At 45.7% G+C, this 27,487-nt stretch overlaps 2 protein-coding genes across 2 annotated transcripts in view; both read right to left on the reverse strand.

The window, feature by feature from the left end:
- LOC147725440 (janus kinase and microtubule-interacting protein 1-like) overlaps positions 1-27,487 on the reverse strand; it is a 1,438,523-nt gene that overhangs the window by 222,884 nt on the left and 1,188,152 nt on the right. The window contains exon 10 of the mRNA XM_086964109.1: positions 12,938-13,066. Within this exon, the coding sequence (XP_086820235.1) occupies positions 12,938-13,066 (129 nt within the window). The remainder of the gene's footprint in view (positions 1-12,937; positions 13,067-27,487) is intronic.
- The window catches only part of LOC147725442 (uncharacterized), a 45,920-nt gene continuing 31,401 nt past the window's right edge, over positions 12,969-27,487 (reverse strand). The window contains exon 2 of the mRNA XM_086964110.1: positions 12,969-13,066. Within this exon, the coding sequence (XP_086820236.1) occupies positions 13,035-13,066 (32 nt within the window). The 3' untranslated portion in view covers positions 12,969-13,034. The remainder of the gene's footprint in view (positions 13,067-27,487) is intronic.

The raw sequence follows: 27,487 nt of genomic DNA on the forward strand, positions 1-27,487 counted from the left end.
AGAGGATGAGCTGGGTGTCGTCGGCATAGGAGATGATGTTAAGGTCGTGTTGGCGGGCCACTTGTGCGAGGGGGGCAATGTAGATGTTGATCAGCGTCAGGCTGAGGGATGAGCCCTGGGGGATGCTGCAGATGATGTCAGTGGCCTCGGATCGGAAGGGCGGGAGGCGGACGCTCTGGGTTCTGCCGGAGAGAAAGGACGTGGTCCAGTCAAGGGCCTTCTCTTGGATTCCGGCTTCTAGGAGGCGTGTCTTCAGAGTGCGATGGCAGACCGTGTCGAAGGCAGCTGACAGGTCCAGGAGGATGAGGGCTGATGTTTCGCCGTTGTCTAGTTGGTGCCTGATGTCGTCTGTGGCGGTGATTAGGGCTGTCTCGGTGCTGTGGTTTTGTCTGAGCCCAGACTGGGACGGGTCCAAGATGTTGTTGTCTTCCAGGTGGCGGCCCAGTTGCATATTGACGATTTTCTCGATGTCCTTCGCCGGGAACAGGAGCAGGGAGATGGGCCTGTAGTTCGTGAGGTTCTTGGGGTCCGCCTTGGGCTTCTTGAGGAGGGCGCTGATTTCGGCGTGTTTCCAGCTTTCCGGGAATGTTGCTGTTTCGAAGGAGATTTTGATGACCTTCCGTAGTTGGGGTGCGATGGCAGCGTCTGCTTTGTTGAATACGTGGTGTGTGCACGGGTCTGACGGAGATCCTGAGTGGATGGAGTTCATGACCTTGCGTGTCTCATCATTGTTGGCGTTGCACCAGGAGGTCAGGGGGTTGGTGCTGATGGTGTTCACAGGGGAGGTGGGGTCTGGCGTAGTCGGGGTGGTCATGGTGTTGAAGCTGTCATGGATGTCAGCGATCTTGCGGTGGAAGAAGATGGCCAGTGTGTTGCACAGTTCTTGTGAGGGCGGTATGTCGTTGGCGCTGGGGTTGGAGAGATCCGTTACGATGCTGAAGAGCTCTTTGCTGTCATGTGCGTTGTTATCCAGGCGGTCTTTGAAGGAGGATCTCTTGGCTAATCTGATGAGGTGGTGATGTCTGCGGGTGGCGTCCTTGTGGGCTCCGTGGTTGTCTGGAGTGCGTTTGTGGAGCCATATCTTCTACAGTTTCCGGCAGGCGCGTTTGGAGGTCTGCAGCTGGTAGGAGAACCAGGTGGTTCTCTTGCTGGCGTGGTTGTTGGAGGGTTTCTTTAGTGGGGCGAGGGTGTTGGCGCAGTCGTCGATCCACTGTCTGAGGTTGCGGGCTGCGGCGTCTGGGTTGGTGGGGTCGGTGGGTGGGTTCTGGGCGAGGGTGGCGATCAGCTGGTCTTCGGTGACTTTGCTCCAGCAGCGGCGAGGCAGCTATTGGGTGCGGTGGTGCGTGGTTGGTTTATTGAAGGTGAAATGGATGCAGCGGTGGTCGGTCCAGTGGAGTTCGGTGGTGTGGTCGAAGGCGACGTGGGTGCCTGGGGAGAAGATGGGGTCCAGAGTGTGGCAAGAGGCGTGGGTGGGTGCAGTGACGAGTTGTCTGAGGGAGAGGTTGGCGAGCTTGTCGATCAGGGTGACGGAGTTGGCGTCGTTGTTGTTCTCAGGTGGAAATTCAGGTCCCAGAGGAGGATGTAGTCTGTGGAGGTGAGTGCTTGGGTGCTGGCGAGGTCGGCGATGGAGTCGCATATTGAACTGGTGGACCTGGTGGAAATATAATAACGTGGTGAGAGGCAGAATCGATTGAAAATGTTAGCCACCTGCAGCAGGGAAGCGGAGCCCCTTATCTTGGAGGAGTTAGGTTGCAGCTGTAACAATGGATCTTTACTTTGAGATATTAGCGATGCAGAAATAGACTTCGGTGAGGGCTGGGTGGCGATGCACTGTCTGCCCTGGGGAGGAAGGGGTGAAAGTGAGGACGAGCACAGCGATTGAACTCGGTGGTGTGCGGGTGTAATGCAGGCACGCTTACCGTTCAAGGACGAATCCGATCCGGAGCTTGATGGCTGGGATACGGTGAAGCCAGGTAAATCAATGAGATTATAGCGCTGTCAGCCAACACGTGAGCTGACATGATGTCACGGCGGCCATATAGGGTGAGGGGTCTAGTTAACAACCACTGAGACAGACTATAGTGCAATAATGCATGCTTCGGCGATAGAAGGAGAGGATAGATGATAAATTGAGGTGACTCGATAAGCAATAAAGGAATTGGATACTTATAGTGGGTTAAAAAACAGAATTGCATATTGTATATATGTTATACAGTAGGAAAAAACTTCTGTCTGTGCAACTGCTATGTCAGACCACGCCCCTCTATATTCTGACGAATATATCAAGAAAATGCTCGAGGGTCCATACCTGTTCACTGATTCAGTTGATATCCCCATTAATACCAATATATCTCTCTCAGACCAATTAGAGAAACGTAAGAAGAAACAGGTTCGTCTCCAACTAATGATTCGCATGCTGACCGGATATTTAAAAGCGGATATAATCCCGTTGGTTTGCACATAAGAAATATACCAGGCATTTTTACAGACAATCCTAAATATATTAACAACTCTAGCTATATAGGTACCACCTGCTCCAGACACTTGCTAGAGCTAGGCATCGACACTGCAACTGAAACTCTAAAAAAAAACTAACCGAAGAGATCAGTGATACCTAAAAGCAGATTAAAGAATCTAGTTCTGTCACTGATGGTAAAAGAATTGCTTGAACAAATCCCAAAAATAGTCGAGGATTTTCACAGACTAGAACAGAACAAAAAATCACTGAAGGTTAAGATAGATACCAAAGCGTATAGTGTAGAACGCACATATCTATACTTGCATAAAGATTTTTACACAAATCAGACATACACTTATCCCCAGAACACCAGACCTTGGGGACGCTTCAACAGATGCAACAACTTGGTAGGATTCTCTGACACCTCTGTTGACTCATCGGATAACTCAGATTTAGGCGAGGGACCTAGCACTTCCAACCGCAACCCCGGTCCCAATTTTTTAGGCAGGGGCCAAAGCAAGCCACAAAAATGTGGTCGCGTGAAGCAAGCACAACAATGGTACAATCCTCCAGGCGATTGACAGACACGCCAGAATATTTACCAATGGTAAACATTGACAGCAATAACTCTATGCACTCACAGATCATACCCATTTTCAACCTGTCAAAATACACTCTTACAGATTCGGAATTGTCTCTCCTTGGTAAAAGCCTATCCTTTGTTCCGACCATTCACCCCAATTTCCTTGAACTCCACACTTAGTTATTGAGATTCTTCAGACGCCTACATCTACATGCTTATTTTTTGTTGAACCCTTCGCCTGTTACCATCTCCAACACTCCCTTTCGTCCTCCATCCACCTTCTGCCCCTCGGCCAATATGATCCCAGGAGAAATAGCTACATTTGAAAAAATGGTAATTAAGGATTTAACACTACTTAAGAGTAAAACATTTTTTATTCCCAACAATATATCCCTCGAAGAGAAAAAAGCCATTGAGACCCTTAAAAAGAATGAACTTTAATTATAAAATCTGCAGACAAAGGGGGAGGAATTGTCCTGCAAGAAAAGGAACTATATAAAGTCAAAATCTTACGCCAACTCTCTAACACCGACCATTACTGCAGATTGCCCACCAATCTAATGAGGGAACTGCAAAGCCTTATTCTACAGATCACTACTGAAGCAAAATCAGAAGGTTTCCTAAGCCAAAAGGTATTTTTCTTTCTGAACGTGAATTCACCACGCATGTTGGTGATATATACACTCCCAAAAGTACATAAAAATCTCACAAGTCCCCCTGGACGCCCCATAGTATTTGGGTGTGGCTCTATACTTGAACCTCTAGGCCAATACGTGGACTATTTCCTAAAGGACTTTGTACCAAAAACTGAATGCTATGTAAGAGACAGCATGGCTGTGATAAACTTAGTTGAACACCACCCATTCGACCCTATCTTTGAAATGTTGTGTAAAAATGGATTTTGAATCCTTGTACACGAACAACCCGCAGGTCTTGGCAATGACCGTAATCCAACGGGTGCTTGACTCCAGGCCTCGCCCTCACACCATTCCCACGCTCTTCAGACTCCAACTACTTGAACTCTACCTCACAAGGAAGTTTTTCTTCTTTGATAACGAATACTACCAGTGAGAGAAAGTTATAGCTAGAATTCGTTTTTATGACAGCTTTGTTCCTAACTAAATACCCTCAAATGTCTTAGATATAGACAAATATTGAACAGACACTCTAACATAACATGATAAACAGAAAAAGCTTATGTTCATCAGTATATTTATTTATTTTTTAAAACAGTTTCTTTTTTTTTTTTTGTTTTTTTCTCAAATTTTATAGAGTTGATATTAAAGTGGATCAAACAATAATTTGATTGTGATAGACGAGAAACGTTGACTCGGGCAGTGCGGCAGATGTCTACAACGCGCGTTTCGGCAAACATGCCTTCATCAGGTAGCCGTCCACTACTCAAAAATAGAATGATGGTTGGTGATATACTGTGCTTTCTGCTCAGTCGAGGTATCACAATAATTAAGGCAGATTCGAATATAAAAACATGAAAGTATTATTTGGGAGGTTCAGTTTTATGAATTATGTCCTCGAACTTCAGGTGGGATTAACGTTTCTCGTCTATCACAGAAGATTTGTATACATTTATATCTGTGTTCGAATTTTTTCATATGTAATGATTATTTGGATTCCCAAAACACAATCAAATTATTGTTAGATCCACTTTAATATCAACTCTATAAAATTTTAAAAAAAAGAAAAAAAGAAAAAAGAAACAGTTTTAAAAATAAATAAATATACTGATGAACATAGTGTGTTTAGGTTGTATTTTTTGTCTGTGCTCACTACTGAAATCTACAATGACTTGTGAGTAAAGACTTTGAGTGTAGAAAGGATCACTCAGAATTTCATCTGCTGTACCATAAACTGGGGTGGCATGGTGAGCAAAAGAATGAAGTACTTAAAAAATGATCATTCTCCCAGGCATATAATTGAGCCCATTGCTTTGTGAATGCAACTGCCCCTACTTAGAGCCAAGAAACCGCTCGGTGTACGTGAGCTCAATAAATTACTTTTAACATAACATGGATTTAACCCAGATTTCTTGACTGGGGGTGAATGTTTTGATTTGTTCTGCATTCCGTCAATCAATTGTGTGTCTTTTGCTTTCTCACCCTAAATGTGACATGCATGCTCAGACGTGGGTCCTGGGCTCACTGTGCCATTGGAATCAAGCTATCCTGGCCGAAGAGGAGTGAAACCCCGAAACCGGTCCTAGGATGCTTGTTTCCGGTCCAGAGAGGACCTGGCTTGCAGTTCGGGCTGGACTGTTCCTAAGAGGCACAGGATCAAGACGGATTTGCATGTGGCCAGGTCTAAACTGGGGTGGCATGGTGAGGAAAAAGAATGATGGATTTAACCCATATCTCTTGACTGGGGGTGAATATTTTGATTTGTGCTGCATTCTGTCCATCAATTGTGTGCCTTTTGTTTTAACGCCCTACGTGCACCAGGTATGCTCAGAGGTGGGCCCTGGGCTCACTGTGCCACTGGAATCAAGCTATCCTGGCAGAAGAGGGGTGAACCCCTGAAACTGGTCCTAGGATGCTTGTTTCTGGTCCATGGAGGACCAGGCTTGGCAGTTCGGGTTGGAATGTTCCCAGGGTAAAGACTGATTTGAATATGGCCAGGTCTAAACTGGGGTGGCATGGTGAGCAAATGCATGATGAATTTAACCCAGATCTCTTGACTTGGGGTGAATGTTTTGATTTGCTCTTCATTCCGTCTTTTGCTTTCTCACCATAACATTGGTTAACAGTAACACCACTTATTTACCATACCTTCAGACAAAAAGATCTGATTTTGTAAGTGTTATAAAACAGATATTGCTTCTGTTGAAAAAATTAATACTATTTAATACAAATTTAATGCTACCACACACCTATCTGCACCAATAGAATATATTTTCAAAAAACCTCCTTTTTACGCCTTCCATACCGTTATGTTTTAAATAAGTCTCACAATGCCCACAATTCCCAACAAACACTTTCTCCTGCTCCACATAAAATCCTCACAACCTGGCATTGCCTTAGCTTTCACTGTATGTCGCCCACTTATTTCTTTCATACCATTCTTGCACCACCTTTAGCCCTTCACCTGTCCCCACACTCACAAACTCACCCATCTATCCAAAAATGAACCTATTCATCCTTGCAGTCTTTATAAAACATTAACTCATTCTTACATTTACTCACTCACCCATCCATTCATCAACCATTGGCTCATTCATACATTCACTCATTCTCCCACCCACTCAACTATGCCAAAAAAAGTCAATTATTGAAAATGCACCTTTATTTATGAAATTGTCAGACTAACAGGCTTTGTCAGTGCTTTCCTTGAAGGCAATAAATAGGTCCACCATCTAGGAACTGCAAAGAGTGATTAAGTATTCAAAAAATGTTCAAGATGGCAGCTCATGCATGCACTTGCGCTTATTTTTGTATGTTTTTTCCATAAATTATTAATACCAGCGAATAGGAAACCTTTTAAGATGGCTGCCCATGTGTTCTAAGAACTGGCAATGCTCTATGGACTACCTCTAAAAAGCCGGATCTACTGGCTTTGCCAATGCTTGTTATTTGATGCTAGCATGTTGGTTAAAAAAGCATCAGAGTATTTTGCTGAGAACAGTTTTGTCAGAGCATTTTCAACATAACAATAAGTAGAAGGCTCGTCTGCTGTTTGGAGTCCTGTTGAGACCATATTATAGAAACCACAATGTGCTGTGCAAAACCGGGGGAAATGCACTTAGAGTAGTACTAGACAGTACATTTGTATTTTACTCGTTTTAATTAATTATATATACAATGTGAGGCAGTGGGAGACAGCTATTCCTACACTACTAGAAGTCTGTTCAAAACACTGCTATATGCACGCTGATAACCTTTAAAACCTCTGTAGGCATAGTGAGACATTTTGAGTTTCTAGGACGGCTTAGACAATAGCATAGTAAAAATAACTTCCAACATAGGCTGCTGTGACTGTTCAAGCTTTTTTCTTTTACCTTTGATTGCTCAACTTTAAGTGTTAGGCCTTTTTTATGGTCTGGCTTGACAGGACAGGTGTCACCAGACAATTTTGTGAGCATCACCAGAGAGGGGTTTTGGCTCTGCCCACACGTTTGGGCAGGAGTACATGCTTCGATTGAGCAAAAGATGTGCGCTTCCACAAAAAAAGTGCTTGGGCTCGAAGGAACTGTCATCATTTTGGTTATTTATCCAGATGCCTGAGCTTGAACTTTCCAGGCCCCATACATGACATTGTAATGATGTAAAAGTGTCTTAGATAGCTAGATAATTTATGGTGTTTGTCTTTCTCTTGCAAGAGGACAGATGGGAGGAGGTCACTGTGAGTAATGTAATGCAGTCCTAGCACATACCCCTTTCATTATTCACTTTAAACTTCGTAGGTCTGATTTGTGTTTGAGGGTAGCATGGGATACCCAGGCCTACACTAATCTACATGGATTTTTAGGTCTGGCTTGGCAGTATAACTGCAGCTTGAACTTATTTAATCAACAAAAAAGAACGCTCAGAATACTAAAAGAGCGTGTTGTGTAGTCCCTAGGAATCCCTCAGGACCTGCGCGTTTTGGGTGACCTAAAGTGAGGGCTTTGTGTTCCTAATGCTTTTGGGACACTCCCGCAGGATATGTCACCTATTACCCCAAACAGCTCTACAGTGCCGCTACCATCCCCTGTATCTTACAGTGGTGTAGGTAGTTCTGGCAACCACTGACCATGACAACGCTGATTCTCAGGGATCGTGGAAAACAGTACAGTACGTTTCGCTCAGACAAGCTTGCTTACTCTCAGAAAATACACAGGACGGCGATTAGGACGTTTCAATAAGTATTTATTAGTCCAGCGACAGTCTTGTGTAAAACACATGTGCTGAGACAATCATGATACATAAGCATTCAAAAGAGGTTTCTAGTACCAATATAGTAAATAGTAGATACATTTCTATCATAGTGCTAATAAGATGAACATAAGCAATTCAGATAAAAACATTAGCACTTGCATATTCCTAAAAATGCGCGCTCTAAGTAATTTGCATAAATGTACCTAGCCTAGATCTGTATGTGTAGCATGTATATGCGTATATGTATGGGCAGCCTAAAAACCCCTAGGGATGAACCAGCCCCCTCACCTGATGGTTGAGAATGAAGTTCCCCATCTCTGCTTGGAGGATGACACTCGAAAGGGATGCCAGACCACTGTCTGTCGAAGATTCAGCATGCAGGACCCTGTGTCAGCTTGGAAGGAATTCTCCTCTAATTTGTAGGGGGGAGTGAGGGTCTTTTACACTAGAGTGGTCGCTCCAGGGTTTTTTCTAGATTCAATGTGTTTTTAAAACAATCATGGATGCTTTGAAAACAATCATAAATGTTTCAAAAACAATCACCAATGTTTTTCAAAATAAATGTGATAATGCACAAATGGCTGTAGGCCAAGGATGAAAAAAGTGGTGACCGCTATACAGAATAATTCTGCTGTGCCTGGGGACATGTTTATGTACGTCAGGTACAGGGATTATGATAGAATACTAAGAGCCTGGTGTCGAAGAGACAGGAGCAAGTTACTAGGTTTAGAATCGGTATTGTCGTGCAGTTGGGACAAATGTATGTCATAGTGTTATACATGACAGGACTGACTAGCCTAAAGGACATGACAAGGGGCTTAGGCTCTATCCACGTTTGTTCTCCTGAGTACAGGATTTGATTGGGTCAAAATTGTGTGCTTTCACTAAAAATACTTCTTGTATTGCACTTTTTAGCTTATGCTAAAGCTTGCACTCTAAACAGGACTGAGTTGGCTCTGGTAGCAAACAAATGATCATGGCTATAGGCCTAATCTGTTTATGGAATGTTATGATGAAAGCACTAGGCCTGACATATTTATGATGAAAGGCATATGTTAAAGTCAATAGCCATTAAGGTGTTGATTTATATTACTCCATATTAAATTCTACCAATAGGTATTTTGTTACATAGACTCTCACTGATTACTATAGTAGACAGTGGTTCTGGTGTTAGGTAGCCCGTGTGACAACAACAAATTTAGGTGCAACTTTCTGCCCCTAACCATTGGCACAGCATTTTCGTTTGCATTTGCATCATTTTCTTTCACCATGTAACTTTCTCCACAATTTTTTCGACAAATTTTTTTTGCAACCTTCTTTTTGCTTGAATTTAATCCTTTCATGCTTGTAAACATTCTCATCCTCATGCAAGGAACCGCCATTTTCCAGGTTTCTAATGCTCATGTTTGGCCATCCGAGCCTTCCATCAAGAACACGACTAAAGCCATATTCATCAGTAGCAGTTTATTTAATATTCAATGCATTTCAGGCCTCTAGGGCCCTTCATCAGGGAAAACTGAAAACGACAATTAAACATACTTTTATTATCCATCCGCCATTACGTGCACACATGTGTGACAAACCATGGATGGAGAAGGTTTGCTTTGTGGGAATGCTTGTGCGGCTGTCTTTGAAAAGACAGTACTTTGCTTTGCTAACTCTAATTTTGGATCCCTTTAGAATTTTCTGACCAAGTGTCTGATGGTTGCCTAGCAGAAAATCTTATGCTCAAAACTGTAGGCCTGAGTTGGCTACAGTGACAAGTTATAGGCCTGATTGGTGAAATGGGAAACATTATGTTGATACCATTAGTTCAGTTTGCTTATTATGAACTGTTATGATAAAGGGAGTTGGTCTAGCTTAATGTGACACGCATTTGTTAAAGCCAGTAAGCCTTTAACAGTTGGTTGTTATTACATTGTTTGACCAGCTATAGACACACATTTTTCTGTTTATTTTGAAATGTTATGATAAAGGTATAAGTCCTGACATATTTAAACTGAAAAGCATAAGTTGATGGCATTTATGTGTGAATTGTTATAACTCTATAGTAAAGCTTTCAGATAGGTATTTTGTTGCATAGAATCTCGCAGATTATTGTAGAAGGCAAAGGGTTTTTGCAGTGGCATACCACTCTAACAAACCCTGACGGTGTTCACTGTAACGATTCTTTGAAGTTTCTGTTGAGAGGAGTTGTATATTGTATTGCAAGCTGGTTTTTTCTACATATTTGTAATTTTATAATCATCTGCATGATGGTTGATGGTTTACATGCACTTGAATAGGCCAGAGTTGGGTAAAGTGTAAATGATAATGGATAAAGGCTTCATCGGTTCATTTGGAAAAGTCAAGGCAGATTTTGTAGGTTTCATACATTTGATTGGTTTGTTATGAAACATTAAAACAAAGCTAGTTGGCCTGGCTTATTTATTGTGAAAAGCATATGCTAAAGCCTCTAGAAAAATATGTTGTTATATGCAATTTCACAGCTCACCATAATAGGCAAGGGCTTTGGTGTTGCCGAGTCACCAGAACAAACCTTGAGGATAGAAGAAATGCACTATAATAATCCTTCTAGGCACTCTTTAGAGAGATAGTATTTTGCTTTGCCAACTGTAATGTTGTATACTTTCCGTACTTTTGTGACTGTTTGCCAGATGGCTGCCTTGTAGAACGTTTACACTCAGTACAGTAGGCTTGAGTTGGTTTCGGTGACATAACCAATTAAAAAGGTTAAAGACCTGATTGCTTATTGTAAGTTAAGATTTGTGAAAAACATATGTTAAAGTCAATAGGCATTCAAGGGTGGATTGTTATATCTCTGAATTAAAGCCTACAGATGTTACATGGAATATCAGAGAAGACCTTTGCAGGCAATGGTTGTGTCGCTGCTTATCTCCTCTGACGAACCAAAGGTATAGAAAATTTGCAGTGAGGGAATTCTTGTTTAGTCTTGTTAGGAAAGATAGTATTTTGCTTTTCCAACTGTAGTTCTGAATGCATTTTCAATATTATGACTTTATGCCTGATGGTTGGCTTGTGTGAAAGATTACTCTCAGCACACAATAAATTTAAGACTGAACTATGTATGGTGACAAGCCAATGATAACAGCAATAGTCTTAATTGGTATGCAGGAACATTTTATGCCAGATACCATAGGTCAGGCCTGTTTATTATGAAAAGTTATAACAAAGGTAGTAGGCCAGGTTTATTTATTGCAAAAAGCATATGGCAAATCCAATATGCCTCTAACAGTAGATTGTTGTCACATTATGTAACAGTCATAGAAAGAGATTTGGTTGCATGTAATCTCACAAGTTACCTTTGTAGGCAAGGGTTTTGGTGTTAGTCATCCACTCTGGAGCAGTAATGTACTGTGCTGATTCTTTTTGGCCGTATTCAGAGGGGTTGTCTATTGTTTTCCAACTGTAATCTTGTACCTATTGAACATTTTACAACGGTATGCGCAAAGTTTGCCACTTTACAAACACTTAGGTAGGCCTCTGTTGTATCAAGTGTCAAGCCACTTCTAAAGGTTGGAGTCCTTCCTGTGTTAAGTTTTTAGGAAGCACACAGTAATAAAGTCAAAACACAACGTACGAAAATCCCCACAACAATTTAGTAAAATAGAATACATTTAAGAAAATAAAATGACACAAAAATGAAATACATTTAATCAGTAGAATCAGAGTGATGAAGATTTTAGTGAAAAATAGTGCCTTAAAGTGCCAACCATTAGTATCTGGTCGTTCAAGACTGGAGCAAAGTCAAATGTTAAGGCCAATCATGATGGAGCGCGGTTTGTCTACACAAGGTAGATTGGGCGTAGTCTCGGCTTACCTTCAAATTTAGAAGAAATTTCTAAGAAAAATTACTGAGAAGGTTGAGTTTGTCAGAGCAGGGCAGTCGGCGGGATCCAAGGAGGAAGCGTCGCAGTCGGGACCCGGATGACGGAGTCTCAGTGAAAATTTCTACCATTGTCACTTTTTAGGAAGTCAAAATAATCCAGTGGAATGATGCTGCAGGATGTAGCCAATGGGGCTGCACAAGGCCAGATGCCTACAGTGAGGGGTCTGGCTGAACAGGATTTGCTGTTGCGTAGAGGAATGCCCCAGGAGCTACAGCGAATTCAGGCTGACCGGTGATGCACCTTTGGTGAGTTGACGAGCAGGTAGGCCCCAGTCTTCTGTCGGTTCTCGGGCCACATTTTGGTAAAAACATTTTGAATGCCCCAACTTTTAGGTTTAGTGGGGAGTAGCACCTTCAGCACCACTTCCAAAGGTCCAGGGCTGGAGGGACACCACCTAGGGGGTCTGGACAGTGTCTGGTCTACTTGAAATCGTCACATTATGCACTCTTTCCATACCGATCTGAGTCATACTTGTAGCTTATGAGCTCATAAGAGATAAAACTCCCAAGTACGGTTCACAAGGGTCCTTCCAGTTATATTTGCAATCCCTAAACTATGCAGCAGTGCTGCACATTATAGAAAGCATTTTGTTTAGCAGACACGTGTTCCTCAAGGCCATATCTCTAGGTAAAGCATTGGACAACCTCCATTGGGCCATCCCAGCCCATGTCTTGAATTCACTATACAGTTTTGTTGTGCAGAGCTTAAACATTTAGTAAGTTCCACAGTCCACACTGAAGCGCTGTTGGGGTAACATCCTGGAGGAGCATGTCACTGGTAATGAAGAGACCAGTGGCGGACTCACCATCCAGTTTTGGTGAGACCCTACAGTACCTCACAGTATTTATGGTAGAATGTACCTCTTGTCTGTCTGAGAGGGTTAGAGAGGATTTATTTAGTCAGCTATATCTAATAATTACCAGATAATAATTAGGCGAATGGTGATATTTCACTTTGTTTCACAAGAAGTACCAACTTACAGTCCTTAACAGCAATAAGCACCTGAAGTTGTTTAAACTGTTGAAAGAAACAGACCCGGACACAGATTATTTGCTCTAAAATTTGTCCAATATATTTTGCCTTTATCGCTTTAATTTAAGGGTGTACTCGTACTTACATCTTCCAGCTCTTCCTCGGGTGTTGCGGGGGTCCTGTCTGTTTTATCGGTTGTGTAGGACGCCACAGATGATGTTTCAGAGTCCACGGATTCCTCATCAAATCCAAAAAACGTCTCCACAACATGCCTCTAGAAATCAGATTTTCGTTTAGATCATTTAAAAGAATATTACATATAAAGTAAGTGCTGATACATTCCTATATCTATTTGACAGACAATACAGAAACAAAACAGAATTCACTTCCCATTGACTCTAGTTGTTCTAATCTGTAGGCTCTCTTGCTGCTCCATCTTATGGCAAGCCTAGGAGACTTTGTGAGGTGCCTGTGAGTGTCTCTTAGTATGCATGTCCTCTTTGCTTCTCTCTCCTTCCTTGTGTGCTAGGATAAATTGGCTTTTTGGACTCAGTTCCACGCCTCTATTCCACTACACAGAGGTAAACAGGTCTCCCTTAGGGGTTCGGACTTCTACTTGGTAGCTAGACTAAACCATACAGGACAATTTCAAGAGGAAATGCACGAAGTGTCACGTGTTGCAGCACAGTCAAACAATACAGTTAGGAAACGGCGAATTTAGCTGCCCATACGAAGTTTAAATTTAAAAAGAATGTATATATATATTTTTTTTAATGGACGTCTGCATTGTTGGTTTTTAAGGGTTTAAAAGAAGATTGTACCTCAGAAGTTCAGTGTTTTACAATTTGAACTTCAACCCAGACTGTTAATCTTACTGAGGAGGTCTGTCAATGCAGAGGCAGATCTTGACAGAGGCAACTCGCATCTCAGGGACCCAAGCTCAAAGAAGGCTTCAGCGCACAGATACAAATGTCAAACCTCCACTTGAGAGAAACCAAAACATGGGGCAAGGAGTAGCTGAAGCACCTGCAGGGCAAATTTCTGCACGCTAACCCTTGGATGTCATGTTAAGGATAGGTATTGTTAGAGTCACTACCTGGCCAAGATATACAGATGTCAAAACAGTCCAACTTGTTCTACGAAGTTGTTGAGGGCATTAGTACAGCGTTAGTGGAAAACTGTGACTGGGGAAAGACAGCTTTTGAGATTGGGGCTTAAAGATGGCTCAATAGTGAGTGGTCAAATTGGTTCTCAAGTCAACATGGAGGATGAAGATAATGTGAATATTAAAAAAGATAAAGACAGTTTTTCAACATGTTTGTAGCAAATGTTTAGGCCCCGTTTTACCAATCTCACCTCCCTTTGTGCAGTTTTTCTGTGATTTAGCTCTCCCTCTTGGGCCAGGTCCTTTATCGCTCTTTAGCTCACAGCTTTTCAAGCAGGTTCCTCCATGAGCCAGTCCTTCCAGTAGAAGCAATCCAAAACCATTTGGACCACTGACTGACTCCAAGTTAAATGTGAACACTATCTAAAACATCTCCTGCCTACCACAAATCTGGAGCAATTTCCTGGGTACATGCATTTAAGTTGATATGGGGGTGGCCCATGTATGGGTCAGTGACCCAAAACCAATCTGTAAACGTTTCCCAAAGAACCACAACCATTTCTACACCAAAGTGATGTAGTTCCCATGCCTGTGACATCAGTATTCTTGCGGGCCACCATGGCCCTCCTGTGATTACATGCGCTTAGGCCTCCCTCTGAGTTTCTTTCTGACTGCTCACTGGCGCAGCAGGGCGCAGAAGGAAAGTGGAAGGCAACTAATTAATTGGACGAGAGTCTCCATTCTCTCGGGGAACGTAGATTTGCAGCCTCCCATTTGAAAGCGGGAGATTGATAGGAGGCTTTCAAGCCATACACATGGCAATGGGTAATGAAAGCCCTGCAAGCGCACCCAGCTATGTCAACAGGACCATTTTGCCAGTCTTGCCGCACCCGAAATGCCTGGGGAGCTGGGCAAGAGGAAGCGAGAGCAGTGGTGATTAGGTCCCAGCTGCAAGTGTATTTCACTCTGGCATGATTGGCGAGCAGGGTCTGTTCCATTAACTTTGCATTAAACGTGTGAGTCAAGGAATTGAACTATACTATGGAAATGAACGCTCGAATTGCCAGATACAGTAGACCTGACTGAGAATGTCAGGATTAACAACGGTGGTGGTGATCAAGGGATTAACCTTTAGGAAAATGTGAGTGGAGCCCAAATAGTAACTATCTTTTGGTGCCAAAAGAGACATTTGTTGTCTAAATCACTAGTTGTTCTTAATTTTAACAGGTGCCTGCCAATAAAAGGAGACTAATGACGAGTACAGCTTTGCAAGTTAAAAAGAAAGCAAAATGAAGAACTGCACAAATGGTGAAATATACAGATATTCTTACAATATAGTTGAAATGTCAAGTTCATAGAATGGTCCACTTCATTAGTTTCTTCGCTAATAGGGTTTCTGGCAAACCAATAAATTCTAAAATGTAGGATATATTTTATCTACTTAAAATTCTCCTTTCAATTTATCAAAAGAAGAATTGAACTCCCTGGATGAAGGGGAATCTAGAAAAAAAGATTTCAGTTACGTAGCAATGAAGAACTCAACAGTATGTTCAACAAACTTGTGGCAGCAATACATACTTTATCCAAATATATCCGATTTACCAAACCCTGGGATGAGTTGTGCACAAATAAAATTTAGAGTAGGTTTAAATCCTATTTACTCACATTTTGCTGGTGCAATTTGTTTTACAAAGCTGTGGGTATTGTTCATATGAAAGACAGTAATACACAGAGTTCTTGAAGTAATTTGATGGAAAATGACAGATCAACAAACACCACTGTGTCTATCCTGTGAAGGTTCTTCATTTTGGTAATGCTGGGCATTTTTATATGCTTGCACGCAAGGGTATCCCAACGTAAGGCTAGAACAATCAGACCTCTGCCAGATTTTCAGGGTATCCACTGACTGTGTATTAGACCTGGCATGCTTGGTGTGTTTTCCCCTGTCTTTTTGCCTGAAAGCTTTCTGTTTTTACTGACTTCGTTTTTACTGGCTCTAGGAATCTGGGCACTTTACCACTGCTAATCAGTGGTAAAGTGAATGTGATCTATATGTAAACCATGGTAACATTGGCTTATCAAAAATTGGCTTATTTATGTTACTAATATCTCCATAGTAAAGTGCTGTACATGTACCCGGGTCCTGTAAATTAAATGCTACTAGTGGGCCTGCAGCACTTGTTATGCCACACACTCAAGTACACCTTTAAACATGTCTCCAGCCTGCCATGGCAGAGCCTGTGTATGCAGTTTTAAACTGCCATGTCGACCTTGCAAGTTAACCCACTTGCCAGTTCCAGACATTTCTTTTTATTACATATAGGTCACCCCTAAAGTAGGCCCTAGTTATACCAGGGGCAAGGTGAGGGTATTTAAAAAGTATTTTCCATGGTGGCAGAGGATGCGGTAGGTCGAGCACTAGTCGCGCTCGCAATATACTGTTATTTAAATGATAGTGGGGGTTCCACTCTGCCATTGATTGTTGAGGTACATTACTTCGCCATACATGGTCTGTTTTAGCCTGAAGGTATACTGCATACTAGTGTGATTGTTGATGGGTACACTTTAATTCGTTAACATATGCCACCGACCCACACACAAGTAGATTAGTATCTTGGTCTTGAGCAATTGCCATGATCTCTTTAACAGTAAATAGTCAAGACACATGGTGACCTTCTGTTAAACATCACCTTTGTACTTGATTGAACCATTGTATCCACTTCTAGCCAGCCATTGATTTTAACCATGACAAGGGAACCCAGTTATTAAAACTGCTTTGGGAATTCCCTAGTTATTTTTACCTCACGGTACACCAGTCGGTTCACATTGTTACACCTCCACAGCACCTCACTCTTCACATAGGCAAAAAATAAGAGAACTCCGGCAAAGGGCCCTCCAGAGTATTGCAGCACTGACCCAACGAGGAGCTGCCTAATAATAAGCATGACACCCCTTGGAGTGTGTGAGGGGCCTTTATCCTGAGGGATCAGATCCCCCGATCTGACTCTTCAGACTCCCCCCGACCTTCCATTTTTCTTTCACCTGTCAGGAACTACATACCCTTTGATTCACATATTTAAAAAATAGGACATGTACTTTTTATGTTTTACATGTCCTGGTAGTGAAATACTCTTAAATTCATTTTTCACTACTGCAAGGCCTATGTCTCCCATAGGATAACATTGGGATTGCCTTATTACATTTCATAAGTGTAATTTACATTTGGAAAGAGATAGGAGCCTCAAATTTGGTGTTTATAGAATCACAATTTAAAACCAACCCTTATAGTGAAGTTGGATTTTTTAAAGTGCGATTCAGGAAAAGGCACATTTAAAAAGTTTACATTTAATTACTATAGCCATTTGGTGCCTTCTGTCTGTCTCTGAATACACTTCTGGGGTGGGTGACAACTGGCTTTGTGGATTCCCTCTAGACAGCCACACACATAGGGGGTTCATTTGTGACAGATGGGCCATCTACATCCTGAATGGGCCATTCGGGGCAGGAAGGGCAGAATGGAAGCAAAGCGGTGACACACCTGAAAGGGCTGTGTCCTGTCCCCACACTTAGAGCTGCATACCCACCCTGGCCCCCGTAGTCAAGAGCTAGGGCAGGGACTTGTGCACTTAAAGGGCATCTTTTTGAAGGCTCCTCTACTTCAAAAGCCCAACTGGATATTATTCGAATTGGGGTTTCTGTTTGGCTATGGTATGCATTTAAGCCACTCTAGTCAGGGTAAGGGAGTTAGAAACTGGAGATAACCCCTGCTCATCCCCTTGGTAGCTTGGCAGAGCAGTCAGGCTAATCCCAGAGGCACATAGCAGTGACACACTAGGCACACCCCAAAAGAAACTCCACACAAGGTTATATAGAAATAGACTTATTATTATCCATAAAGACACATTAGAGCACAATCACATATATTACACTGTGCCACTTTGGCCAACTGGGCCACTGTCATAAACATTACAATTAGAGACCAGTCGCTACTGGTAGGAACTGTACTTAGCATAACACATTATGCATACACATTTTCCACATTGCACCATAGTAACAACCTATAGTGGGCACACATTGGAAGTAACCAGCAACATCAGCTGTGCACTATAGGACACCACATACATGTACGCCTCAGGGCATAAACTGCACAGTATGACACAACATCACATCAAGCAGTAGGCATAAACATCATCAGCAGTGCACCATATCCATAACTTGTAGAGTGCACATATCATAAACATATCCTGCCCACCTTAGGCATATCACCACTAAGAGCCGCACCTGTGCTCCAGTTACCTTACTGTGGCAACTGTCTTTCTCTGCCCACCTACCACAGGAAATGCGTTAATGTAGTGGAGGTTCCTTCCTCCTCCAGGACTCAGGGGGCCTACGTCGATGTCTCATCCGACCTAACCCAAAAAGAAATGACCCCAGTGCCCAGTGCACCAAATTAGGGGCAAGGGTGCAACACACCCTGGCTTTCTTGAGTGGGGAACCCTCACTAAAGGGCCGATTATGATGGCGGACGGACCTGAGTCCGTCCGCCACCATAGAGTAGGAGGGAACCTCCGCATTGCCTGCGGAGTTCCCTCCTGTGCAATTAGGATGTGACCGCCACCCTGGCGGTCACATCCTCAATCTTTAACATTGCGGCGGGTGCAGCTTCAAGCTGCACCCGCCGCAATGTTAAAAATGCATGCACTGCATTTGCGTGCACAAAGCAGCCGGCACCGCGCGGTGCCTGCCGCTTTGTCCACACAAATGCAGGGGGGTACCATAGGTACCCCCCATGTGCACCCCCCTCCTCCCCTTCACCCAGGGGGCCCGCAACGGGCCCCCGAAGTGAAGCTCCGTATGCTTCTCCACGGCGGAAAAGCCGCTGTGGAAAAGCATACTTTGTACTCCATCCTAATATGGATGACGGTGTCTGATAGACACCGCCAGCCATGTTAATGCTTTTCCGCCGTGGTCGCCTTCCGACCGCGGCGGAAAAGTGGAGGACAGATTGTGAGACCCACCAGCCATCCTAATTTGGCGGTGGGTCTTTCAAGCCTCTGCGGCGGATTTCCCGCATCCTCCGGGCCGGCGGTGGCTTCCGCCGGCCCGGAGGATGCGGAAAATCCGCCATCGTAATGACCCCCTGAGTCTCCCAATGCCAAAAAAGGGCAACTGCCCACGAACGTGTGATGCCGTTGCAGCCCGCTAGTAGGCGAAACTGACCTCTCTGCGTGTCCCGCGGGCCACTGTCTGCAAGACGAAGGGCAACCACCTACGGGTTGCGGAGTAGTCCTCGCCAGGTCCCCACACTCTGCCCACCACTGCTGCGGGCTTGAGGACAAAAGCGGCGCTCCCATCTGGAGCCTTCCGACAATGTCCCTTCTCTGGTCGGGGAAGTGGGACAGTACTCGCGCCGCTTCTCCAGCTGCTCCGGTTGGAGAAGTGGGACTCTCGCCACTTCTACAACTCCTAAGCGGCCTCTCAGACAGGGCACGGCCCCAGCTCCATGGAGCAAAGTCTCAGTTGGCTTTTCCCTTCCTGGACGGAACCCCGCCCACAACCAGGCTCAGCCTCTGACTGGCTTCTGTTGTGTCTCCGTGTCCTGCCCTGGCAGCTTGGCAACACAGGTGCTCCGGACTGGAAACAGGAGAAAAGGGGGTGGAAGAGAGCGCTTTCAACTTCAAGCTCTCCAATCCGACTGCCCCGAGCAACAGGGACTGGGTAGCACTGGACACGCACTGCGTGCACCACCACAGTGTTCACCACTGGCTTTCTTCGTCCCACATGGGGAGCTTTCCGGAAACACCAGCCACGTGGTCAAGAGTGATCTCAGTCCCCCAGTTCTCACCATGCTGGGTGAAAATCAAAAGCGCTCCACACGTGCTTCATTAAAAAAGGCCAAGAGTTGAATAACACAGCGCTCACCATGCGCTGTCACAAATCAGATAGGGCAAGCCACAAAGCCATGGGCGATCACAGGGGCACACCAGCAAAGTGTCCCCAGGGTGGCCAGAACAAGGATTCTTTAGGCAGAGTGGTAGTCCGTTCCCTAGCCCAAAAGGAAGCAGGTCAGCCCTTTCTGCAGTCCAGTTCAATGGCGGTTCCTCCTGGCCCCAGGCATTGTCCTCTTCCCAGCCTACGCTAAGCTCCACCATCAACATGGGGTCATCGCCCCTTTTCTTATAATCCACAAAGTCTTTGTTCTCTGCTGGCAGAGGGTTCTGAGCCCAGGCCAAACCAGTTCTTTCCTCATTGGTGTAATACCAGCATTTGTAAAGCTTATAGCTACCTCCGGAGAGGTGTCCCGGTGCTGAGGGCCATCAGGAAGATTAAGCAAGCTATTGTCCAGAGTAACATGGTGCTGGGCTAACCTCCAACTAGCGATCAAACCGTGAACCCTGTGGTCCGGAGTCAGGCACCCTGGCTGCTGCGTGTGAGAAGTTGGCCTGGTATATAATGCTCACTAATTCTTAGTGATCACTTTGTACCATGCCAAGCAACCCTTATGATGATTGGTTGTAATTCAACCTTGTAGACCAGTTATCCTAGTGGTAACGTGGACAAAGCAGTCTTAGGCTAAACTCTGAAAGGCATGTGAAGCCAGCTGTTATACCATACACAACCCCCTTGAATACCAAATGAAAGGGACACCACACAGATATATATTGAAAATATATATTGATTTATTAACTATAAAATCCCCTGGACTCTTTATGAGCACAGAAGCACAAGCGTTAAATCACAAGACAGTTTAAAATACACAAAAGTTGCACAATATGGATGAGCCCTAGGGGCCACCTAAACCATATACTAAGAAAGTGGTATAAGAGATACCAATAGGAAAGGGAACAGGCCTAGGGCCTTGGGAATCGCTGGTGACTAAGTCGGGAAAGGCCCGCGGGACTCGGGTGCAGTGTTCAAAGTGCACGCACTTTCCAATGCATAGTCTATGGTGCGTAAAAAGTACAAAGTTAGAAAGTTAGGAACCTTCCGAGTGACCTACGGAGCTGAAACTTAAGACACAGGCGCTTGAGATGTGTACCAGTGCAGGAGTACCGGCGGAGCTGAGTTACCTCACCCACAGGAAGCGGGTGCACAGGGTCGAAGTAGTGTCGGGTTTCGTCACGCTGGTCGATGGTGCTTGGAGCTGAAGATGCTGCAGGCGGCTCCATGTGAAGAGTTCCGGTGGATCCAAGGGTGGATCTGAAGATGTGAAGACCTGAAAGCAGAGGGGACAGTGTTCAAAGTCACTAGCCAGTGACTACCGTGGAACCAGATTGGAACCAGGCGATGTCGGGTGCAAACAGGCGTTGTCGGGTAGCTTCTCTCTGCAGCCACGTGGATACCCGGGTCGAGGACGTCCAGGAGTCGGTCACGAGCTGTCCCACGCAGGCTTCTCGCTGTTGGCGGTGTCGGCGACCTGATTGGAGCAAACAGGCCTTGGCAAATGCAAGCCACGCAGAAGTTGAAAGATGCTTAACACTCGGACCAGCGAGGTCAGAGCGGGTGCTCCTATTTACAGGAGCTTGGGTAGGTCTGGAGCAACCAGACCTGCTGTGTAAATCGTCGGTTTCGTCGCCAAGATGGCCGCTGACCACGTGGCTAGTGGCCGGGATGGCGCGTCGAGTGGCACAATGCAAAAGGGCCCCACGCAGATCATGGAGATGCTGGAGGGCTGATCTTCGGTGCAAGGGCCGCTCGGTGGTGGGGGTTCTCAGTCCCCAAAGCACAACGTCGAGGATGCCTCAGAAGCTGCGCAGTCAGCTTTTCGAGTGTCTTCCAAGAGGTCCGGTCCCACGTCACTCGGTGCCTCCACGGGTCCCTTCTTTGCAGGGACTGTGGATCGGGCTCTGAGAGGTCTGGGAGTCTGGTTCTTGTCGGGCTCTGGGCTCGGGCTCCGGCGGGAGGCGGCGGCAAAGCAGACGTCGAGTTGCTGGTTGGTACCTGTGTTCACAGGGTGGCCACTCCTAAGCCACAAGGGAGATTCTCTTCAGTCTTCTGTGCAGCAGAATGTCGAAGTCCAGTCTTCTTCTTCGTGTAAAGTTGATTCAGGATGATCTGCTGTGCAATGGCACTGCTCCCACTCTTATTCCCAATCTGAGGGGTGGATCACCTACTAGGTCCCTCCTCTGGGAGGAACCAGGAAGGGGGGCGGTTACACCCCCTTTCCTTTGTCCAGTTCCGCGCCAAGCCTGGGTCTGGAAAGTCCCAGGACCGGTTTGGACTGGCCTATGCACGGGGACACCTTGTGTGCCCCGGGCATGTCTGATTCTATTCAGCCCTGTCCTACCCAATACACAAAACCCTGTCTGGGGTGGTGCTCGCACCTCCCAAGGCAGGAAACCCTTTGTCCAGGCCACCATCTGCCGAGTTTCGGTCAGCAGCAGGAGGCCAGACTCGTGTCTGTGGTGGCAGCATCCATTTTGTGATGCTGAGGCTCTGTTTAACTTTAACCAGGGTTAAGGCTAGACACATGCCGTGTCCCTCTAGAAGGGTGGAATGCTATCCCCGTCGCCAGAACTGGTGAGGGGATAGCATTCCAATTCGTATGACACCTTACTCGACATGTTTTGATAAAGCCAAACCAAAGATAGCATTTAACCGCGAGGTTTATAATGCACTTAAGAGTATATGGTATGGCAATATCCCGGAACAGCTTAGGGAGTGGTTCCCGACAGCTGCAGACAGGCTCAGCTCATGCTAGAGCACCATCTCACATATTTCCAAGCACTCTGCCTCCAGGATTGATGAGGCCTTCCATAGGAGTGGCTGATAGGAACATATGTGTCCAGTTTAGGGTTAGGCACAGGCATACTGTACCTAAGTAAGAGGTGATTACACCAACTTACCCCAGCTGAGTGATCAGCCAGTTGCGTCAAATATGGAGGCCAGGCCAGGGGTGGCATAATACATGCTGCAGCCCCTGGTAGGCCTTGGATACACCTATGCCCTGGGTACCTAGGGTACACTACTACAGGGGCTCATAAGGTGAACCAGTTCCAATTCGTAATGCACCTACAGTGCATTGGCAGTAATTTAGAGAGAGAACAGCAGGCTGTGGGTCTGATTAGCAGGCCCACAGCCACATTAAGTCAGAAACCAGTGAAGCAAAAAGCAAAAATTTGGGGTGACCATAGGATAGCAGACCCTACTCTCCTACATAACCCCCCCCCAAACGCAGGGACATTAGACTAACCTTGACCAGTTGTGTCTTCATGTTCTAAGTGGAAGTACCTGGAGAGACCATCTGCGTTGCCATGGTCAGTCCCTGGGCGGTGCTCCACTGTAAAGTCCATCCCCTGTAGGGAAATGGACCACCTGAGTAGTTTGGGGTTTTCACCCTTCATCTGATTAAGCCATAGGAGGGGCTTATGGTCGGTCTGAATCTTGAAGTGAGTGCCAAACAAGTATGGTCTCAACTTCTTCAGGGCCCACACCACAGCAACGGCCTCCCTCTCTATAGCTGACCAACGTTTCTCTCTGGGGGTCAGCCTTCTGCTAATGAAAGCAATGGGCTGGTCCTGCCCATCTACATTAAGCTGTGAAAGCACTGCTCCCACTCCCAACTCAGAAGCATCTGTTTGGACAATGAACTCTCTTGAGTAGTCAGGACTCTTCAGGATAGGTGCAGAGCACATGGCCTTCTTCAGGTCATCAAATGCCTTTTGACAGATTTCTGTCCACTGAACCTTTTTGGGCATCTTCTTGGATGTCAGATCATTAAGAGGAGTCACAATGGACCCATAGTTCTTAACAAACTTCCTGTGGTACCCAGTCAGGCCCAAGAAAGCTCTGACCTGAGTCTGGGTGGTTGGAGGGGAGCAGTCCTTGATGGTCTGGATCTTACTCTCCAGTGGTTGAACTTGGCCTCCACCTACAAGGTGGCCCAGGTATACAACCTTACTCTGCCCTATCTGGCACTTTGTTGCCTTGATAGTGAGGCCTGCCTTCTGCAGAGCCTTAAGCACTTCCTTCAGGTGGACCAGGTGATCCTCCCAGGTGGAGCTAAAGACAGCAATATCATCCAGATAAGCTGCACAAAAGTCATCCAACCCAGTAAGGACTTGATTCACCAACCTTTGGAAGGTGGCAGGTGCATTTTTCAAACCAAAGGGCATCACCACAAACTGATAATGCCCACTAGGGGTCGAAAATGCTGTTTTGGCTTTAGACTCCTCAGCTAACCTGATTTGCCAGTAGCCAGCTGTCAAGTCAAATGTGCTCAAATATTTGGCAGAAGCCAACTTGTCAATGAGCTCATCTGCCCTTGGAATAGGGTGTGCATCTGTCCTGGTGACAGCATTGAGTCCTCTGTAATCCACACAGAACCTCATCTCTCTCTTGCCATCTTTGGTGTGAGGTTTGGGGACCAGAACCACTGGGCTAGCCCAGGGGCTCTCTGAAGGCTCAATAACACCTAATTCCAGCATCTTTTGCACCTCAGTCTTTATACAGTCCCTGACGTGGTCAGGTTGCCTGTAAATCTTGCTCTTTACAGGAAGACTGTCACCAGTGTCCACCACATGGGTACACCAGTTAGTCTGACTGGTTGTCAAGGAGAACATATGTCTGTATGCCTGCAGAACTTGTCTGCAGTCATGTTGCTGATGCTCAGTGAGGCTGCCACCTAAGGCCACACCATCAACTGAACCATCCTCAGGGTTCTGAGTGAGCAGGTCTGGGAGAGGGTCACTCTCTTCCTCCTGTCCCTCATCTGTAGCCATGAGCAAGCCCATGTCTGCCCTGCTGACATATGCCTTCAATCTGTTTACATGGAGCACCCTGTGGGGGCTCCTGGGAGTTCCTAGGTCCACCAAGTAGGTAACCTCTCCCTTCTTTTCCAGTATTGTATGGGGTCCAGACCATTTGTCTTGGAGTGCTGCTGGGGCCACTGGCTCCAACACCCATACCTTCTGTCCAGGCTGAAATTCAACAAGGACAGCCTTTTGGTCATGCCAAGCTTTCTGTAATTCTTGGCTAGCCTCAAGGTTTTTGGATGCCTTTTCCATGTACTCTGCCATCCTGGAGCGGAGACCAAGTACATAGTCCACTATGTCTTGCTTAGGCTTTTTGAGAGGTAACTCCCATCCTTCCTTCACTAGACACAGGGGTCCTCTTACAGGATGCCCAAACAACAATTCAAAGGGGCTGAAGCCAACCCCCTTTTGAGGGACCTCTCTGTAAGCGAACAAAAGGCAGGGCAGTAGGATGTCCCATCTTCGCCTGAGCTTTTCAGGTAATCCTTTAATCATGCCCTTTAGGGTCTTGTTAAATCTCTCAACAAGCCCATTGCATTGTGGGTGATAAGGAGTGGTGAACTTGTAGTTAACACCACATTCCTTCCACATAGCTGTCAAATATCCTGACATGAAGTTGGCACCTCTATCAGATATTACCTCCTTAGGAAACCCCACTCTGGAGAAAACTCCAAGTAAGGCCCTGGCCACAACAGGAGCTGTTATGGTCCTACGTGGAATTGCCTCTGGGTACCTGGTGGCATGATCCACTATCACCAGTATGAATCTGTGCCCAGATGCTGTAGGGGGATCCATTGGACCAACAATATCAATCCCCACTCTTTCAAAGGGAACCCCCACCACAGGTAGTGGTATCAGGGGGGCCTTTGTTGTTCCACCTGCTTTACCACTGGCTTGGCAGGTTTCACAGGGGCGACAAAACTCCTTGGTGTCTTCAGACATGTGAGGCCAGTGAAAGTGAGGGACAAGCCTGTCCCAGGTCTTGTTCTGGCCTAAGTGTCCTGCTAAAGGAATATCATGGGCCAAGGTGAGAGGGAAACCCCTAAATTGCAGAGGTATAACCAACCTCCTGGTTGCACCAGGCTTGGGGTCTCTACCCTCTGTGTAAAGGAGTCCTTCATCCCAATAAACTTTATGGGCACCTTCAGCATTCCCAGCAGCCTCAGCAGCAGCCTGCTGTCTGAGGGGTTCAAGAGAAGGACAGGTTAACTGAGCCTGCCCCAAGTCTGCCCTAGAAGGTCCCCCTGTCCCCAGAAACTCAACCTGATCAGGTTCAAGTTCTTCAGAGACAGTTCCTTCAGGGGTCTCAAGATCGGTTTCCTGTGAAGCCTGATCCTCACTTGTAGGCAGTTGGGAAGGCGCAGCCTTAACCCTCCTGTTCTTCTTCTTGGAAGGTGCTTGGTCCATTGTTCCAGGATCCAAGACCTGAGGTTCAGAGAGGCACTTTTTGGCCTGTGACCTGGTCACAGCAAGGACATGTGATGATATCCCTAACATCTCTGCATGAGTCCTGTACTCAACTTCTGACCATAGAGAGTTCTCCAGGTCATTGCCCAACAAACATTCTACTGGGAGATCAGCACTAACCACAACTCTTTTTAGGCCAGTTACCCCTCCCCAGGAAAAGTTAACAAGTGCCACACTATGTGTAGTAGTGACATTGCTGGCATTGGTCACCAGGTAATTATCACCTGGCATGTACTGTCCAGGGTCCACAAAGTTAGGCGTCACCATTGTGACACTGGCACATGTGTCCCTATAAGCTTGAGCCACTTTGTTGTTGATCAAAGGCGTCTGTCTGTATTTGCCCAGATTACTGGGACTCATGTCAGGGGACAAATCCATGTCCCCCTCACAAACCAGAACAGCCTGTGTAAGGGTTCTGACTAGGTCAGAATCTCCTTCAGTTCCCAAAGTGATTCCCACTACCCCCTTGGTTTGTGGACCAGCACTGCTAGCTGTACTAGTGGGTGCAGGTGCCTTAGGGGCAGTAGTGCTGGGGGCTCCACCCTTTTTACACTCACTTGTCCAGTGAGAGGTGTTCTTACAAGTTTTACACCAGGGTTTCTTCTGACCTTCTTTCTTCTTCTTCTTGGAAGTTTGGGACCCTCCCTCTGTCTCAGTTTGGGGCCCTGTTGAAGACTTCTGGTCTTTAGATTTCTGCTCCCCACCCTTCTGGTCTGTTTTCTTCTGGTCACCACCCTGGTTCTGGTTCTGGTTCTTTTGCTTAACTCTGGTTCTTACCCATTTATCTGCCCTCTTTCCCAATTCTTGGGGAGAGGTCAAATCTGAGTCAACCAAATGTTGATGCAACTGCTGGTTCTGACAATTATTTAAAATTTGTTCTCTCATCGGCAAATTATACAATCCTTCATAGTCTGTAACCTTGCTTCCCAGCAACCATCCCTCCAGAGCCTTAGTGGCACACTCAACAAATTCAGACCAGTCCTGAGTCTGTGTCTTCTGGGTATCTCTGAACATTAACCTGTACTGTTCAGTGGTTAAGCCTAACCCATCAATCAGAGCACTCTTCAGGACCAGGTAGTTTCTAGAATCCCCATCACTAACTGTGAGGAGTCTGTCTCGGCCTCTACCTTCAAAGGAGAGCCACAAGATTGCTGCCCACTGCTCCTGAGGGATCTGCTGTACTCTGCAGGCTCTCTCCATTGCAGTAATCCATTTATGGATGTCATCCCCAGCTTTGTAGGGGGGCACAATCTTACTCAGGTTTCTGTTATCAAAAGACCTGTCTTTATCCTTGTGGATATTGCTGCCACCAGTGGGTTCTATTACCCCACTCTCTCCAGGCTGTCTTGCTCTAGCAAGTTTCTCTTGG

This window comes from Lissotriton vulgaris, chromosome 3_2 (genome assembly GCF_964263255.1).
Source record: "Lissotriton vulgaris chromosome 3_2, aLisVul1.2, whole genome shotgun sequence".
Taxonomy (NCBI): Eukaryota; Metazoa; Chordata; class Amphibia; order Caudata; family Salamandridae; genus Lissotriton; species Lissotriton vulgaris.